Source organism: Trifolium pratense, linkage group LG2 (genome assembly GCF_020283565.1).
Source record: "Trifolium pratense cultivar HEN17-A07 linkage group LG2, ARS_RC_1.1, whole genome shotgun sequence".
NCBI classification, from domain to species: Eukaryota; Viridiplantae; Streptophyta; class Magnoliopsida; order Fabales; family Fabaceae; genus Trifolium; species Trifolium pratense.
This window is the reverse complement of record NC_060060.1, coordinates 8,163,053-8,180,093: the sequence shown is the minus strand read 5'-3', so window position 1 is coordinate 8,180,093 and position 17,041 is coordinate 8,163,053. Positions and strand designations below refer to the sequence as shown.

Genomic DNA, 17,041 nt, shown 5'->3' with positions numbered 1-17,041 from the left:
TGTAACACTTTGGTCCTTTATCTTTTTTTGTAACACTTTGGTCCTTGATCTTTTATTTGTAACACTTTAGTCCTTTATTTTTTTATTTGTAACACTTTAGTCCCTTTTTTTGTAACAGTTTGGTCCTTTATCTTTTTTTTGCAACACTTTGGTCCTTGATCTTTTATTTGTAACACTTTAGTCCTTTATTTTTTTTATTTGTAACACTTTAGTCCCTTTTTTTGTAACAGTTTGGTCCTTTATCTTTTTTTATTTGTAACACTTTGGTCCTTTATTTTTTTATAAATAAATAAGATAAGGACCAAAGTGTTACAAAAAATAAAAGATAAAGGATCAAATTGTTACAAAAAAAAGATAAAGGACCAAATTATTACAAAAAAATAAGATAAAAGACCTGTAATGTAATTTTGCCTAAAAAATAAATTAAGAAGCAATACAAGGGCAAAATAGGAAAGTGATAAAAGTGTGCTTCATTTCTCTTCACTTTCTTCGCAGGTGGGAGAAGAAATGAAAAAGTTAGGGGTCCCACCATTTTACTTTATCTCTTCACAATTTCTTTGCTAACCAAGCAGGAGAAATTAAGCATTTTTAAGCATTTCTCTTCTCTTTCTCTCTTTCCTTATTCTCCCTTGCTTATTTCTCTCAAACCAAACATAGTATAAAGTTAAATCGACCAATTATAAGGAAAAAAAACTCAAATTTGACCAATTTAAAAAAAGAGAAATGATATTCTAACATCAATTTTGTTGACAACATTTGACAACAATAATAAAAAATTATTATTTTCTCTCAATTTATTTTTTTAAAAAAAAACTCTTGAAACCATGACGATAAGTCGGCAACAACAATTGAACTGAGAGAAAACAATTGAACTGAGAGTTGCAACTCTTGAAACCATGACGGCAACAACTTCCCACAACCTGTTTCCTCCTATGTCGGTCGTCTCCTTCCTTCCACAATTTGTTTCCGTCGATGTCGGTAGTCTTGTTCTTTGTTTGGAAAACATCCTGTTTCAGTTCTTCTTGATCTGCTTTCACTAAATCATTTTTTCAATTTAAATAGTTGTTCCAAATTTCAATTGTAGAGGGTGTGAATTTGCTTTCACCGGAAACTACAAATTAAGGAAACAGAATACACCGGCGAGAAGAGCTAGGTGGTCGTGCACGGTTACCTGAGGAAAAAATCGTGGAGAGCGTGAGAGGGTGAATGACGATGGTGTGAGATTCGCCGGCGAGTAAGAAGGATTTAGCGGTGCTGTCGTGACGATAACAGAGCGAGAGGTGCTAGGTTTGGAGTGGCGGTGATACTCTGATAGAGAGAGAGAGAGAGAGAGAGAGAGAGAGATAAAACCCATTGTTCCTCAACAACAACAATCTTGGTGATTGTGTGACTTTGTTTCCATATTTCAATTGAAGAGGAAGTGAATTTGGGAGGAGTATTTTTATGCTTTCAATGTTCCTCACTGCTGTTGTTATATTCTTTTGTGTTGGTGTTGGTTGTGTTTTAATTTTGTTGAATCTTGCTTATTTGGATGTCATTATTCAGGTTCAATTGTAATTGGGAAATGGAAGAACAATGACATTTGACAAAGGAAAATATTAGTATGTGCATCATAAGTGAAGAATGTTTGGATTGGTTTTGATTCACATAGCTTGATAATCTTCTGCATAATTTTTAACAGACCAAGATTTCACAACACAAAAGACATATGCTTTGACACCACTATGAAGAATTTGAAGTTCTCTCATTGGCAAAGGACAAATACACCACTATGGAGAATTTGAAGTTTTCTCATTGGCAAATGACAAATTCTGAAATTAGTTCAATGTGCTTAAGATTTTTAGGAAAATTAGGAAAACAAATTTATGATGTGTTGCTGGTTATTAAGAGATGTATAATGTATCATCAAAGGGATATATTTGTATTGTAGTTTGTAAACATGTCATATTACTGCACTTTTTGTGCCATATTGTATTCTCTCCTGTGTACATTCAGCCATGTTGCATTCCTTTGTTAACTTTGCTAATCAAAACCATAAATGAATTGAACTTAACTAAAAAACTCATTGCATCCAAAAGAGCATAAGAAACAGAAATATATAACTATATTAAAAAAACCACAGGATTGAACTTTTGTTAAGACACATTCATTAACCAAGCAATCATTATGTTGCATTTAAACAAAATAATATACATATGATAATATTATCAACTCTGTCTTTACAGATTGATGACTTTGAGGTATCTTTACAAGACAAGGTAAACAAAACACTATCAACACAACTTGTCATTGCAAACAACAAAAAATCTAAAGAGTGTATATGCCCAAAGTTTCCTTGAAGATTATATTGTCACTAGTTTGTGCTGAACTCTGAGGATCCCGTGAAATCTATTTCTGATGTTGTTAAAAGATCTGTGAATGACGCATTACCTCCAACATTTACAACACCATCAGTCACAACGTCAACCTTAGTTGTCAATTTGTCGCCCCTTTTATTGGTCCTCCGCTTCTTGCATTTCTGCACAACTTTTTCAACTGCTGATATTTTTCTATTTAATGGAGGACGACCTTTACGTGTGACTCGCAATGGACTACGAATCTCAGTAATCATATTTTCATTCCTCCTAGTAATGTTATTTGGATTTGAGTCATTGTTAGAACTTTTGTTAACATTGTTACTTGTAGCAACCATGCATAACAAATTAGATTTAAATTCATGAAGTCTTTGATGGAGAGCCTTAGTTGCATCTTCAAAATCAGCAGCCACTTCAGCAACCTCATAAAAATGCTTGCATAAGTTGTCAAACCTATCCATTTGCGGCTTCAATTCCGTCACACTATAGCTACACTTAATATATGAATGCTTCCTTTTAACATTTTTGCTCCATCTTACTAAAACATATTTCAGTGGCATGTTTTTAACTCTTTCTTGAGTACACACACATAGCACATGACGACACAAAATACCTCTAAACTCAAACAATGAACATTCACAACTAACATCATGATTGCCACGATCAAAAACAACTTTAACGATACGATCTTTTGTTCTATCTCCAACTAACATCTCCTCCAACACATGGTAAGTAGCAAGGTTACCTTCCTCGGTCTTTAAGGAGGGAACACAATTCATTTTAGCTCTGAATTCAACTTGAACCTCCTTAAACTTTGCATGAGTGTATTCAACTTGGAATTGCTTTTCGATCAACGAGTTTGACCCACAAGGAATAATTGTATCCATTGATTGAAAATCAGCTTCAAATTCTTTTTCTGCTCTACTTCTAAGAGCATTATCGTATTGCTTTACAAATTGACGCAGAGTGGTTGTCGATTTGATATATCCATCAAAGAAAGCATGTATGCTCTCACTTCGTTGTGTTGTCGACATACCAGCCCAAAAATATTTCTTCAACATAATTGGCACCCATCTATGACACTCTTTGTACAACCCACTCAACCAATCATTATGTTCCAGCTTAAATTTGTTGACAAAAGAACACCATTTTTCTTCAAACTCAGTTGGTGTGATTGTATCATAAACCGCTTCTTTCATTGCAAATGTAATATTTTTATATTCACCATATCTACTTAGCTTTTCAGGGATTTTTTTCATTATATGCCACAAACACCACCTATGTCTAGTAGTAGGGAATACTAACTCGATCGCATTTTGCATAGCCTTACATTGGTCAGTGACAATACCTGCAGGAGCCTTTCCTAACATACAACGAAGCCAAGATTGAAAAAGCCACACAAATGATTCTGTGTCTTCAGCTGAAAGTAGACCACATCCAAGTAAAGTTGATTGACCATGGTGATTCACACCAACAAATGCAGCAAAAGGCATGTCATATTTATTGGTCAAATATGTTGTATCAAAAGTAACAACATCTCCAAAAGATTCATATGCAGTTCTACTTCTTGCATCAGCCCAAAACACGTTTCGTACATGAAAATCATCATCCAAATCTATATTGTAGAAGAAATTTGTATTTTGCTCCCTCATTTGACAAAAATAGCTTATCAATGCTTTGGCATCTCCGTCTTTTCCAATGACACGTCTTTCCTTGTTAACAAAATTCCTAACATCCCTTTCAAAAAATGCTACATTTTCATAACCTCCGGCATCTCGAACAAGAGTCTGAAAGGTCTTGTTGATCCTCACCCCTGCGTCATCGTTGATATGGATTGTTCTCTTTACATGCATGCTGATATTTTTGTTTGCCTTGAATAACCTTGACTTAGTGGGGCTAATTGTGTGAGAGTGGTTAGGTTCAAACTTTTTAATATACCATAGTTCATCTTTTGCCAACTTAATAGTAATCTTTGAAGGACAATTTTTCACTTTAGTTGGAAGTGTCTTCAATGTACGTGGTATTTCTGACACACGACGACCTTCTCTTGAGCATGACAACATTAAGTAATTTAACTTCCCATCCTCTCCTTTCCTTGATGTTCTAATCTTCCATCCAAAACCTTTTATTGAAGCATACTTTCCATAAAATGATTTCACCTCATCTATAGAAGAAAAAGACATCCCTGTTGCAGGCTCCCAACTTTCTTGTTCACCATTATAGCTATCAACTCCACTAGCTTCACCATCAAAACCAACACAAGTATCCATATTGTTTGTGCTATCCATAAACTTTCAATCATAGGTGTTCAACAAATCTACACAAATTACCCTAATTAGATCCTTCATAAATTATGTCACCCCACATATGAAATAGACGACAACTTTTCAATTCATACATAAAGAGAAAGAGAAAGTGGGTCTGTGATTTTTTTCCCAATTAATGTCATCATCAAAAGAAACTTTCAAATCCTATCTCTATTTTTTTTTCCGAAAAATCCTATCTCTAAATAGTTAGAAAAAGTCACAATATTGACACATATACAATGATTCATATACGATACTAACCTCTTGCATCAAAGTCAGACTTGAACATCTTCAATATCTTCAATATGTTAACATCATCGGAGGTTTTTTCACTGCAACATAGTTCTTCATTGGAAGCTATAGGTGAATAGAGTGAACATAGTTGACAGATCTATGAGAGATGGGTTAAATGAGAGAGCAAGGAGCTGATTGATCAGGAAAGGGGAAAAATGGGTGAGCGGGAACAAAGAAGAGGGAACTTGCTTAACACATTGGGATTTTTTTACTGAAAAAAAAAAAATGGAAACTCAAACAAATAATAAGAGAGAGAGAAAATAATATTTTTTTATTATTGTTGTCCAGTGTTGTCTAAAATATGTGTCCATATATCATTTCTCTTAAAAAAACCTAAAACAAATGAAAAAAAAAAAAAAAAAGAAACGCAACGTTATATGCGAGTTCAGAGTCCAGATCCTCTCCATTTTGGCATTTAATGGCAATCTCCTTTTCTTTTCATAACCAGTTGACACGCGGCAAAATGAAAATGAATGGCTCAGATTTAATAATTAATTATTCTAAAAATTAAAAAAACAAAACCACGTTCTCTTCTTCTTCTCACGATGGATGCTACTCTATTCTCTTCTTCTTCTTCTTCTCACTTCTCATTCTCACGATGCTCACCGGAAAACATGGCTCCCTTCTACTTCGCGACGCTCACCAGAGAAAGCTGCTATCCAATATTGCTTCTATTTCAACTTTCCACGTTGTTGTAAAACTGCACGACGGTGTTTTAATTCCTAACCTCGACGCAGAAGCTCAGTGATGTTGATTAATATCTGACAGTGGCCGAACGGGTTTTACGACGATGGAATGAATATGAGACAAAGCTTCTGAGATTTAGTTGATCCTTTTTTTTCAATTAAAAAAATTGAGAAAGATTTTGAAATTCGTGTTGGCCTTCTTCTTCGCATTCCGATTTCTTCTCTCACGACTGTTCCGTGCTCGAGGTCTGCTTCCGGCCGCCGTCGGCTGCGCCCTTCGCCGGTTTCTAACGACCACTGCACCACAACTTGTTAATTGCCGCCTCAGATTTGAACTTGTCTCTATTTTTCTATTTTTAATCCATTTTTCCTTTGTTGTTTTAATCTCTCTCTGCCTGTTTTTTTTTTGTTTCTAGCGCTATCATCTATCTTTGTTATTTTTATTGTTTTAATTCTATTCCTTCACATCAATATATCAGTTTAGTCTTCAATTATTTTTTTCCAGTTTCATAGCTTCTTCACCCAGCGACAGTAGCATTACGGGGAAAGTTTTTATGGGTTCTGCTTCTGCAGTGTAGTCATGAACTAAAAGAGAGAAAGACAGACCAGTTCTTCGTTTTGTTTCTTAAGAATTAAAAATTAATTAAAGTAATTCATTGGATAAATCTAATCTAAACCGTTTATATTCATTTTTGCAACGTGTCCAAATTTCACAATGGAAATGGAGATGGCCATTTCTTCTCCAAATGGAGAGGATCTGAATCCTCTCCATTTTGGCATTTAATGGCAATCTCCTTTTCTTTTCATAACCAGTTGACACGCGGCAAAATGAAAATGAATGGCTCAGATTTAATAATTAATTATTCTAAAAATTAAAAAAACAAAACCACGTTCTCTTCTTCTTCTCACGATGGATGCTACTCTATTCTCTTCTTCTTCTTCTTCTTCTTCTCACTTCTCATTCTCACGATGCTCACCGGAAAACATGGCTCCCTTCTACTTCGCGACGCTCACCAGAGAAAGCTGCTATCCAATATTGCTTCTATTTCAACTTTCCACGTTGTTGTAAAACTGCACGACGGTGTTTTAATTCCTAACCTCGACGCAGAAGCTCAGTGATGTTGATTAATATCTGACAGTGGCCGAACGGGTTTTACGACGATGGAATGAATATGAGACAAAGCTTCTGAGATTTAGTTGATCCTTTTTTTTCAATTAAAAAAATTGAGAAAGATTTTGAAATTCGTGTTGGCCTTCTTCTTCGCATTCCGATTTCTTCTCTCACGACTGTTCCGTGCTCGAGGTCTGCTTCTGGCCGCCGTAGGCTGCGCCCTTCGCCGGTTTCTAACGACCACTGCACCACAACTTGTTAATTGCCGCCTCAGATTTGAACTTGTCTCTATTTTTCTATTTTTAATCCATTTTTCCTTTGTTGTTTTAATCTCTCTCTGCCTGTTTTTTTTTTGTTTCTAGCGCTATCATCTATCTTTGTTATTTTTATTGTTTTAATTCTATTCCTTCACATCAATACATCAGTTTAGTCTTCAATTATTTTTTTCCAGTTTCATAGCTTCTTCACCCAGCGACAGTAGCATTACGGGGAAAGTTTTTATGGGTTCTGCTTCTGCAGTGTAGTCATGAACTAAAAGAGAGAAAGACAGACCAGTTCTTCGTTTTGTTTCTTAAGAATTAAAAATTAATTAAAGTAATTCATTGGATAAATCTAATCTAAACCGTTTATATTCATTTTTGCAACGTGTCCAAATTTCACAATGGAAATGGAGATGGCCATTTCTTCTCCAAATGGAGAGGATCTGAACTCATGTTGGGTGGGTCGCTCAAAGTTCAAGATCACGAAATTGGTATGCTCAATCTATGACGATAATCCCTTCCGTTTGCTACGGTAATTTTTCACCTTTCTTTCCACATACTTGCATTTTAATTACGTCAAATCCCTTTTTCCGTTTTTTTTGTTGATGAAAATGAGGGTATAAACCCTAAATCAAGAATATTCAATCTTCTGTTTCATAAAAGGTATAACTTTATCCATTTTTCTCATTCTTAATCATTCAAGAACATTCAATCTTCTTCTTAATCGGGCAAAAATGTGGTATGTGCAAAGATCATGTTTACGATTGATACCTCTCGTTGTGATACCGATTTTTCAATTCTTGATATTTCAATTCAAGAACATTCAATTTCTGCTTGATGAAAACTTGAATTCTTGCCCCATTTGGTTTATAATTAATACCTATTGGTAAGGATGATGGGTTTTCGATTTTTTCATTCTTGAGTATTCAAGAACTTTCAATCAAGCTTCGGAAAAAAATGAACTTTCAACAGCTATTTTGAACTCTCTTGTTGAAGGAGGGGTTTTGAGATCTTTCTTTTCGTTTGCTATCTCAGTTATTGTTATAAGGTAGTGATTCAAATCAATATCCTTGTGATTTTTTTTGACTGATTTTATGAAATATACATTGTTATGGCATCTCTTAAGAGTCCTGCATTGGGTGAGAGATAACCTGAAGATATGTTTTTAAGTGGGGCAATTCTTACCTTGATCAGTTAGGCCCAACCCAAAATTCTAAGAGCGTCTATGCAGTATGCATACTCTTGGAACTAATTTTACATGTCACGTTGTCTTAAATTTTATTACATTTTCATGTTTTACTTGTGATGAAACATGTTCATTTCTGTTGTCTAACGTTGTTGTATTGCTTGTGTTAATTGGTGGTTCAATAGTGTGGTTGATTGAATTTTGGCATGGTTTGCAGGCTTTTTTCTTTCCTTTGAATTCTGCAGCTCTGAGGAAAGATCATCGGGCTGTAGAGGAGAGTGGCAGAAACTATTTATAGTTTTTGGGGTCCAGTCACATCCACCAAAGAGTGTTGTGAAGAAAATTATGTACATTCGACATACATTGCAGAACTTTATAACACTATATCCAGCATTCCCACAATTATTTTGGCTCTGATTGGTCTTATAAATGCTTTAAGACAGCGATTTGAGAAAAAGGTTCAGTATCCTTCATCTATCAAACATGACACTTCCCATTGGGAGCATGTTGTACCACGCCACACTGCAACGAGTGTAAGTATTGATCTCCATTTTTGTGTTGAAATTTATGCTTGCTTTACTGATTGGCTAGTTTGTAGGTGTTGGTTATGCACCAATACCTCCAAGTCTTCCCTCAGGGCCACAGGTTATAAATTTTAGCACATTGTTTTTTCTAGTCAACTAATGTTTCTTTTAACACACCTGACACTTGGTTGATTTAACAGCACAATCCTTGTATTACCACTCCTGGTCATGTAGCAGCACCACACGGAAGGTTTCCTGGACATGGCCACTCTCCAACAATTCCATCAAATGGTGCACCCTATTCCGTTAGTACAGTAGCTACGATTCATCCTACTGCAGCTTTCGCTGCTGATGCATATGGCGTTTCTGGTGTTCCTGAACGTCCTAAGAAGGTAATTACTTTCTGAAGGTTAGTGCTCTGATAGATATGATTCATCCAACCTCATTTTGAAATTATTTTTCAGGCACCAGTCCCTAACTGGCTTAGAGAGGAAATAAAGAAAAAGGTCATTGTGGCTCCTTCAGTAGATCATCCAAAAGTTGAACAAACACTTGTGCGTGATGGCATTGATAAATCATATGTGAAGGCTGATGATGAGACAGATAGTAGAAGTATTGATTCGTCTAGATCAGCTGAGGATGAAGAGGACTAAGAGGTTTGCTTCTTTACTATTTCTTCCCATAAAAATAAATTCTCTTTCTCTCTCTCCCTCTCTATCTCTACACACACACACATACATGCTTCATTTGTTATTGAATGTCCTTTGTTCACTTCCAGATTTGATATGACATACAATGTATGATCAGGTCGAAGTTGATAGAACTGCAGAAATCAACCAAGAAATAAGAAAAATTCTTACTGACCTTCTTTTGAAGGTAAGCATTGTTTGAAATATAAACCTCTGTCTTATTTAACACCTTTTTTATTTTGGTGGAAAAAAACTCGTTAAATAAGACGCAACACAACAATTCATGATTAACATCTGTATACTGTCTGTAGCAGAAAAAGATATATTACAGTTCTAATTTTATAGCCTCTTCCTCAAGTTACTGATGAGTTGTTTGATGAGATTGCAACCAAAGTTCTTGGTGAAGACAATTTGCCTGCTGAAGGTAATTTCCTGATCCTTCTAATTTTCTCTATCTTCCTTATACACAAATGATTAAATGCTAGCTATGTAGTATTAGGTCATAATGTTGCCACTTCAAACTATAATGCATCAACCTCTCCACCCTCTGCTCCGGTTGCTAAGGCAACTGCTAAAGTTTTAGTTACAGTTAAAGCAAAGGAAATAGAGAATGATGGTGCCAATGAAAAATCTAATTCAAGCTCTCATGGAGATGTTTTAGGTTCTGGAAATTATGGTTCTGAGGCCGATGATGAAATTGATAGTTCCACTGTGCCTGCTCCTGCAAAAGATGCTGCGTATATGGTGAATAATATAGTTAAAACCAACTCATCGCTATCCAGAAATAGCAATGGCGATGCTATTGATCAATTACATGATGCTAAGATGACCGAAGAATCTGATCATTCAGATTCCAAGATAGTTTATAAATAATGGGCTTGATGCAATTGAAGAAGCCACACAAGATTTAATGGTTACAGCTCGAAAGACATGTCAGGGGTGCCAAGATTTGAATTGCCTGGAAAAAATGGTTTGGAAAAAGCAACAGAAGATCATCTAGGAAAGGAAAGCAGAAGAAAATCAGAAAAAAATGACCGACATGACAAGAATTCTTCCGAGACGGATTTAAGGAGGTAAATAGTAGTCACAAGTCCAAGACAGATGAAAAATGTTACGAGATCAAACGAAGAAAGGATGAAAGAAATCAGAAAAAGGAACAAACAGATTACATCATTGAGTCAAATGATAGATCGAAAGGGCACAATGTAAAGCATGGGGAGAAGTCAAAGGAATCAGAATCAAGGAAAAGGTCCTCCCATGTTGATGTCAAGGATGATAGGAAGGGAGGAGAAAAACCTCAGAGGTCGTACCACTGAAGATACTATCCGAAAAAAGGAGCATTCAAAGGATAAGGGGGAGCATAAATCTAGGCGAAGAGAAGCTAGTGACCATGACAGGCACAAAAGAAGGCGTTCTTCGTCAGTAAGCAGTAGAGGTAGAACCAGCAAGGATCATAGTCATGCCAATGAATTAAGTGGTGAAGGCTCAGATGGCTCGAAAAGGTTCAGAACAGATTCCATTTTCCCTTCATTTTTCATTGTTGTCGTATAGTGCCTAATTTCATTTTTGTACTGCAGGATGCTGCGTTCAAGAAAACGTGACTTGTCACCATCTCCGGTTAGGTCTAAAAGAAGGTATTATTTAAATAGAGACTCCTTACCTTTTTTCAGGTTTACAATATGAATGTTTTGAGTATTTCATAGCATAAGCAGATGCTGAGATAAGTTGTTTGTGTTTATGGGCTATAGTAATATCTTCTTCCTGTTCATATATAAAATACATTTACAGTCATAGTAATTCTCAGTTGGTTCATGTTGTATGGCATATAATTTGATAGTGTATCATTTTATATTTTCTTGATTATTAATAGCTTTTTGGTAAAGCAAATATCTTTTCTTAGTTTGATGTGCTAACTAGTCTTAAAATGATCAGGACATGATTAGTAGGATACACAATTTCTTAGTCAAATTGCCATTCTTTACTTTTTTTTCTTGTGTGTCTGTGTTTAAGCTTCTAAGTTACTTGCCCGCCTTTCTGCAATTTCCATTATTGATTTCAGCCCCAAGTCTTTTTGCAACTTGAAGGTCAGTGTCTTGATTGACTCCCTCATATCTTTTGACTAATTAGCAAGGAATGATGTGATAAGGAAAATGAAATAGTAAATTATAGTTATATTGATTTTTTCTTTTTTGCTTGATTATTATCTATAACAATATATAAAGGGGATAAGGGAGTTTGGGCTGGATTTTTTTTTGTCCATTTTGCCCTTAACTTCCTTTATGGTTTTTTAATTATTCCATAATTGCCCTTAACTTCCTCTCTTTTTTTTTATGGTTTTTTCATCTATATCTATTCTATACTATAATATATAAAAAGAATACATGAGTTTTGGGGTAGAATTTTCATAATACCAACATTACCCTTGCTTTTTTTTAGTAGCAACAAAAATCTTTTATTAACAAACTCACCATAACATAAGGCGTATCTTTTTTTTTTTGGGTACATAAGTTAGACACAGGCAGACGCGGAACGCGCCTGCCTGGCCCGCTAGTTGGTCAGAAATTTAATAGATAGTTGTTATTGTGGTATAAACTGAAGTTGTCTCATAAAGGGTATAGAATGAATTTGTATTTCACTCTGCAATATTTTTTAAAAATAACAAATTTCATGTTGTCCATCCTACAATTCTGTTTGTCAGATCAAGTTACTGCGTATCTTGTTCTACTTCTCATCTCTTATCTTATCACTTCATTCATGCTATGAATTGTAAGATAATTTGTTCTTTGTTCAAGTTATAGACATGGAACTGATCTCCATAATTTTTAATTCCATCTCGTAAATAAAATTCTTGTTTTTTCCTGTATAATTTCCCTTTAATTACTGACCTTTGACTATAAATTGGAATTCCACTTTTGTGAGCATAATAGTGTGCCTTAAATCCTATCTATCAGTTTTTACATATATACTTAGCTTATGTTCTTATTTTAACATTTTGCTTAGAATTCAGGCCTTCATATATCTTTTAGTAGATGAAAAAGAAGCCGTTGTGAGCAGAGTTCCTTAAGGGCCTGTTTGTTTTTATCTTTAATAAAAGTGATTTTTTCTTTGTATTTTTAAAAATGGTTTTTTATGATAACTTAATTAAAAATAGTAAAAGTTATTTCAAATTCTTTTTTATATAAATTAATAGAGTGATTTTGACATTCAACAACTTAAATATTCATGTTAGAGATCAAGCTATTTTAAATAGGTTCTTATTTTAGAGATGATTTAAAATTTATATATCATCCAAAAAAATTTGTAACAAAATGATGAAATACTTAAAATGGGATTTTAAGACAACTATGTAAACCAATTTCTCACTTGAAACTTTTATAAAAAAATTATTTGTTAATTTTTTTTTTTTTTAACAAAATAAAAATACACTTACCATAAAAAAAAAATAACAATACACTTTGAAAATCATTTAAAAGAAAAAGATAAAGCAAACGGTCCCTAAATCCTACCAACCAGTTTTCATGTATCGACTTGGCTTATATTGTAATTTGAATATTTGGCTAAAATTTTTGGCCTTCATATATTCAATTTTTTAGTTGTGGTAGACAAAGAAGCGTACGCATAGATGGTATAGGAAGTTGAATAAGTTATGCCTATTTCGACTTTTATATTTTAGACATAATCTGCTTTCAATACTCCTTCCCAATGTAGTCAGGTTCGCGCACCGGTGCGTAGGATCGTAGGAACCTACGAGCTCGTCAAGGCCAAACGAGCTTAGAACCTGTTCTGGTTCGTTTTTGGGGCATTTTGTAGTCAGGATCACGAATTTTGGGTGGGTGCGTAAAGAAAAAACGATCCTAGGCCATTTACTTGAAAAAAATGAGTTGGGCTTGCAAAACGGTCCGGGTCCGGGTCCGGGTCGGGTTATCCAAAATAAACAAAAGAAAAGAAGGAAACACGTGTTTTCATTCCAACCTTCCTCACGCGTGTTTTCATTCAAACCTAAAACAAAATCACGCAGCTTTCCTCACGCCTTTAATTGTGAATGATGCAAAGCCTCTAGTTACTTGTTTTATGAACTTAGTACTTGGTTGGTTACGAAGTTATGAACATTTAGAATGATGTCTATGAAATATTAATTTAGTTTATTTTATTCATGTAATATTATTATTATTATTATTATTTTTGTGTTTTTGTGTATATGTATATATGTCAAGTTACCATTTTACCCTTGAGTAGGTTCTTACGAATCGAGCTACGATCCCGACCTTACGACTCTCCACCAGCCTACCGATCCTACATAGGATCCCGAACCTGACTACAGTCCTTCCTGCTGATCCCTTTACTGGCATATTAATTCTAACACGTGTGGTTATCTGCAGGGTTGCCGTGGTTCTGGAGAGACTGATTTTAGTGCAGGTGATGCTTTAATTATTTAATTCTATCAAATAAGTTATTAACTATAATATTTACTTTCTTATAATTCATCTGCATGTACCATGCTCAGTCTATGTAGATTTTGTTTCTAAGCATTTGGTGGTGTATGCTTGTTTTGGTTTTTTTTTTTTTTTTTTTTGTGGCATTTGTTGGTGAAATGACACACGCATGTCCTTTCTGTGCAGTACCGCTGAGTGCTCCAAAATGGTATAAACGTCCTGCTGGTGTGTCTTTTGGCTTTGGAGGTAAACTTGTGTCATTTCGTCCTAGTGCTTCAGGTTCTCCTGCTGGGGCTTCAAAGGAAAGATTTTAGTACTTTGAGTATATTTCTTTGTCCATGTTCTGTAACCTTTCAGTTGAACTCATCTTATTTATAATTTTCCAGGTTTATGTGCATAACATGGTCACTGAAGACGATCTGGTGAGTCGTTCATCTGAATTTGAAGCTGCAATACATAATGGGGAAAAAACTTTATTAAGGGTGTTATGAGATAAAAAGACTCAGGAGTCAGGGTAAGTTCTATCCACGAAGCGCAATATTGTTTTGTGTTGTTTGCGTTTGATTGTCAGTCTAACAATTAGGCTATGGCTCTTTTTATTGTTATGGAAGATCTGAGGAGGAAAGGGAAACATGGGCCTTTTTGAAGGTTATGTTTGAAGATGATGGAACTTCAAGAACAAAACTTCTCACACACCTTGGTTTTAACGCACCAAGTGAAACAAAAGACACGGTTAGTGATGATCTTTCTCAGGAAGTCAATTCCATTGGACTTGAGGACACAACTGTTAATAACGTAGGGCATGTGGCTACTAATGATATCCACCGTATCAGACTTCTTAGTGAGATGGTCCTTGTAACCTTGACCAATCACCCATAATTTGATATCAACGGCCCAACTATCGTAATTGGAACCATTCAGTTTTTCTGTAGAGAGAGGCGATGTAACATAGTTGGTATAAATACTCTTGGACGCATCAGAAGTGTTGGTAGCAGCACTTCGGTATAAATATGGACTGTTTGTGAAAGAACACGTATTTCGATCGAAACTGAAAACTAAGAGCAGATATAGAACCAGCACAGAGAGGTGAGTCGGGCGCTGAAAATGGAAACTGAATGGCGGCCGAACGCCGTCACTCGCGGGTTGGACGGCGGCACGTGGAGAAGATCGCCGGAGATGATGGTGTCACACGAGAGCACGTGTGAGGTCTTTTTCGGTATAGGGCAGATCGGAGGTTGCGATTCAGATGGTGGGGTTAGTTGCTGGAAACGTTACCGGAATAGGAAACATGCCGGAATAAGTCACACCAGCAGATAAAAGAAAATTGGAGTTAACACAGTTTGTCGAAAAAAAATATCACCGGAGGACAGTGGGTCCATCGCGTAAGCACGGTGTAGGGTTGCTCTCCTTTCTCTCACTGCCACCTGTCCTTTTCAGCCCATGTGAGTTAGTGGTGATAGTTACGGAATAATTCTCTGTGGTCCCATCTTTCTTTTTTCTCTTGTACACCTATCAAACCTTTCAAACCTATCATATAGCTCTTTATGAAGAATTACCACTTTGTCCTCCATTACTCTTATTTCCATTTTCCATCTTGCTTACTAGTCTTTATTATATTTCTTAAATAAATTCTCAACTTACTAGTCTCCATAATATATGAAACAAAGCATATATTATTACGTTATACGTGATTATAATTTTGGGGATGTTACAATCTACCCCCTTAAAAGAATTTCGTTCTTGAAATTCAAGGCTTTCCATCTTATCATCGGGATAATTGCCTATACTCACGTCTAAATTCATCGACTTCACTTCGTTACCTGTCATGGTTTGTCGTTCAAGGGTTATTAATCCTGACTCTTTACTGCATTAGCAGTCTTAATGCAACCATCAGACTCCCTACATATCCCTTTCAAGATATCGAACTTTCAACTTTGGTCCATCATTATACCTCGTTGATACGCGCTCGTCTTTTAATAGTCTTATGCGTTACTTCGTCTTATTCCAATCTCTTAAGGTACTTCAATTCCTCATATCCAATTCTTCGAATCATACCAAAACGCGCGTATTAAACATCTCTGTCGAATCATACCTAGCAAAATCTTTGCTCTTCTACTTTTCTCTTCATAAGCCTAACGGGTCCTCTTCCTCGGGTTGTCCACGGGTTAAAATGTGTACAAATGCGTACATTACTCGCCATATGTTCGTTTAGACATCTTACGGTCATCCACGTCCAATCCCTTGGAATAAACCTTTTCTCTCTCAAATAGTTGTAACCTTTCAGTTGAACTCATCTTATTTATAATTTTCCAGGTTTATGTGCATAACATGGTCACTGAAGACGATCTGGTGAGTCGTTCATCTGAATTTGAAGCTGCAATACATAATGGGGAAAAAACTTTATTAAGGGTGTTATGAGATAAAAAGACTCAGGAGTCAGGGTAAGTTCTATCCACGAAGCGCAATATTGTTTTGTGCTGTTTGCGTTTGATTGTCAGTCTAACAATTAGGCTATGGCTCTTTTTATTGTTATGGAAGATCTGAGGAGGAAAGGGAAACATGGGCCTTTTTGAAGGTTGTTTGAAGATGATGGAACTTCAAGAACAAAACTTCTCACACACCTTGGTTTTAACGCACCAAGTGAAACAAAAGACACGGTTAGTGATGATCTTTCTCAGGAAGTCAATTCCATTGGACTTGAGGACACAACTGTTAATAACATAGGGCATGTGGCTACTAATGATATCCACCGTATCAGACTTCTTAGTGAGATGGTCCTTGTAACCTTGACCAATCACCCATACTTTGATATCAACGGCCCAACTATCGTAATTGGAACCATTCAGTTTTTCTGTAGAGAGAGGCGATGTAACATAGTTGGTATAAATACTCTTGGACGCATCAGAAGTGTTGGTAGCAGCACTTCGATATAAATATGGACTGTTTGTGAAAGAACACGTATTTCGATCGATCGAAACTGAAAACTAAGAGCAGATATAGAACCAGCACAGAGAGGTGAGTCGGGTGCTGAAAATGGAAACTGAATGGCGGCCGAACGCCGTCACTCGCGGGTTGGACGGCGGCACGTGGAGAAGATCGCCAGAGATGATGGTGTCACACGAGAGCACGTGTGAGGTCTTTTTCTGTTGGAGTAAGCCCTAAAAGCCAATCTATTTTGATAGAATCGTCTTTTGTATG

General features: G+C 35.8%; 2 protein-coding genes across 19 annotated transcripts; one reads left to right on the top strand and one right to left on the bottom strand.

Moving 5' to 3' along the window:
* Positions 1-2,353: 2,353 nt before the first annotated feature.
* On the bottom strand, positions 2,354-4,624 carry LOC123904103 (protein FAR-RED IMPAIRED RESPONSE 1-like). The gene has a single exon (XM_045953792.1). The coding sequence runs from the start codon at positions 4,622-4,624 to the stop codon at positions 2,354-2,356; it is 2,271 nt and encodes a 756-aa protein (XP_045809748.1).
* A 2,550-nt stretch (positions 4,625-7,174) lies between these two features.
* Positions 7,175-16,564, top strand: LOC123905736. 18 transcript variants are annotated; one of them, XR_006808469.1, is made up of 11 exons: positions 7,427-7,543; positions 8,415-8,730; positions 8,922-9,113; positions 9,186-9,377; positions 9,500-9,597; positions 9,725-9,834; positions 9,904-10,912; positions 10,988-11,044; positions 13,790-13,826; positions 14,030-14,357; positions 14,455-15,139. XR_006808469.1 is itself a non-coding variant. In XM_045955450.1 (8 exons), exons 5-7 carry the CDS (start codon positions 9,517-9,519, stop codon positions 10,281-10,283), a joined length of 534 nt encoding a protein of 177 aa, XP_045811406.1. In that variant the 5' UTR covers positions 7,427-7,543; positions 8,415-8,842; positions 8,922-9,113; positions 9,186-9,377; positions 9,500-9,516; the 3' UTR covers positions 10,284-10,912; positions 10,988-11,261. The 18 variants fall into 18 exon arrangements, 3 of the variants coding, with proteins under 3 accessions (XP_045811406.1, XP_045811404.1, XP_045811405.1); XR_006808464.1 differs by having other exon boundaries at positions 7,175-7,543; positions 9,529-9,834; positions 10,072-10,912; positions 14,455-15,138; XR_006808468.1 differs by having other exon boundaries at positions 7,425-7,543; positions 9,529-9,834; positions 14,455-16,564.
* Positions 16,565-17,041: the final 477 nt, after the last annotated feature.

Excerpts from the sequence above, each read along its gene's own strand:
- LOC123904103 (XM_045953792.1), bottom strand. The coding sequence starts at position 4,624 with ATGGATACTTGTGTTGGTTTTGATGGTGAAGCTAGTGGAGTTGATAGC.
- LOC123905736 (XM_045955448.1), top strand. The coding sequence starts at position 9,517 with ATGTATGATCAGGTCGAAGTTGATAGAACTGCAGAAATCAACCAAGAA. Across the intron at positions 9,598-9,755 it reads TTACTGACCTTCTTTTGAAG|CCTCTTCCTCAAGTTACTGA; the intron begins GTAAGCATTGTT and ends CTAATTTTATAG. Across the intron at positions 9,835-9,903 it reads AGACAATTTGCCTGCTGAAG|TATTAGGTCATAATGTTGCC; the intron begins GTAATTTCCTGA and ends CTAGCTATGTAG.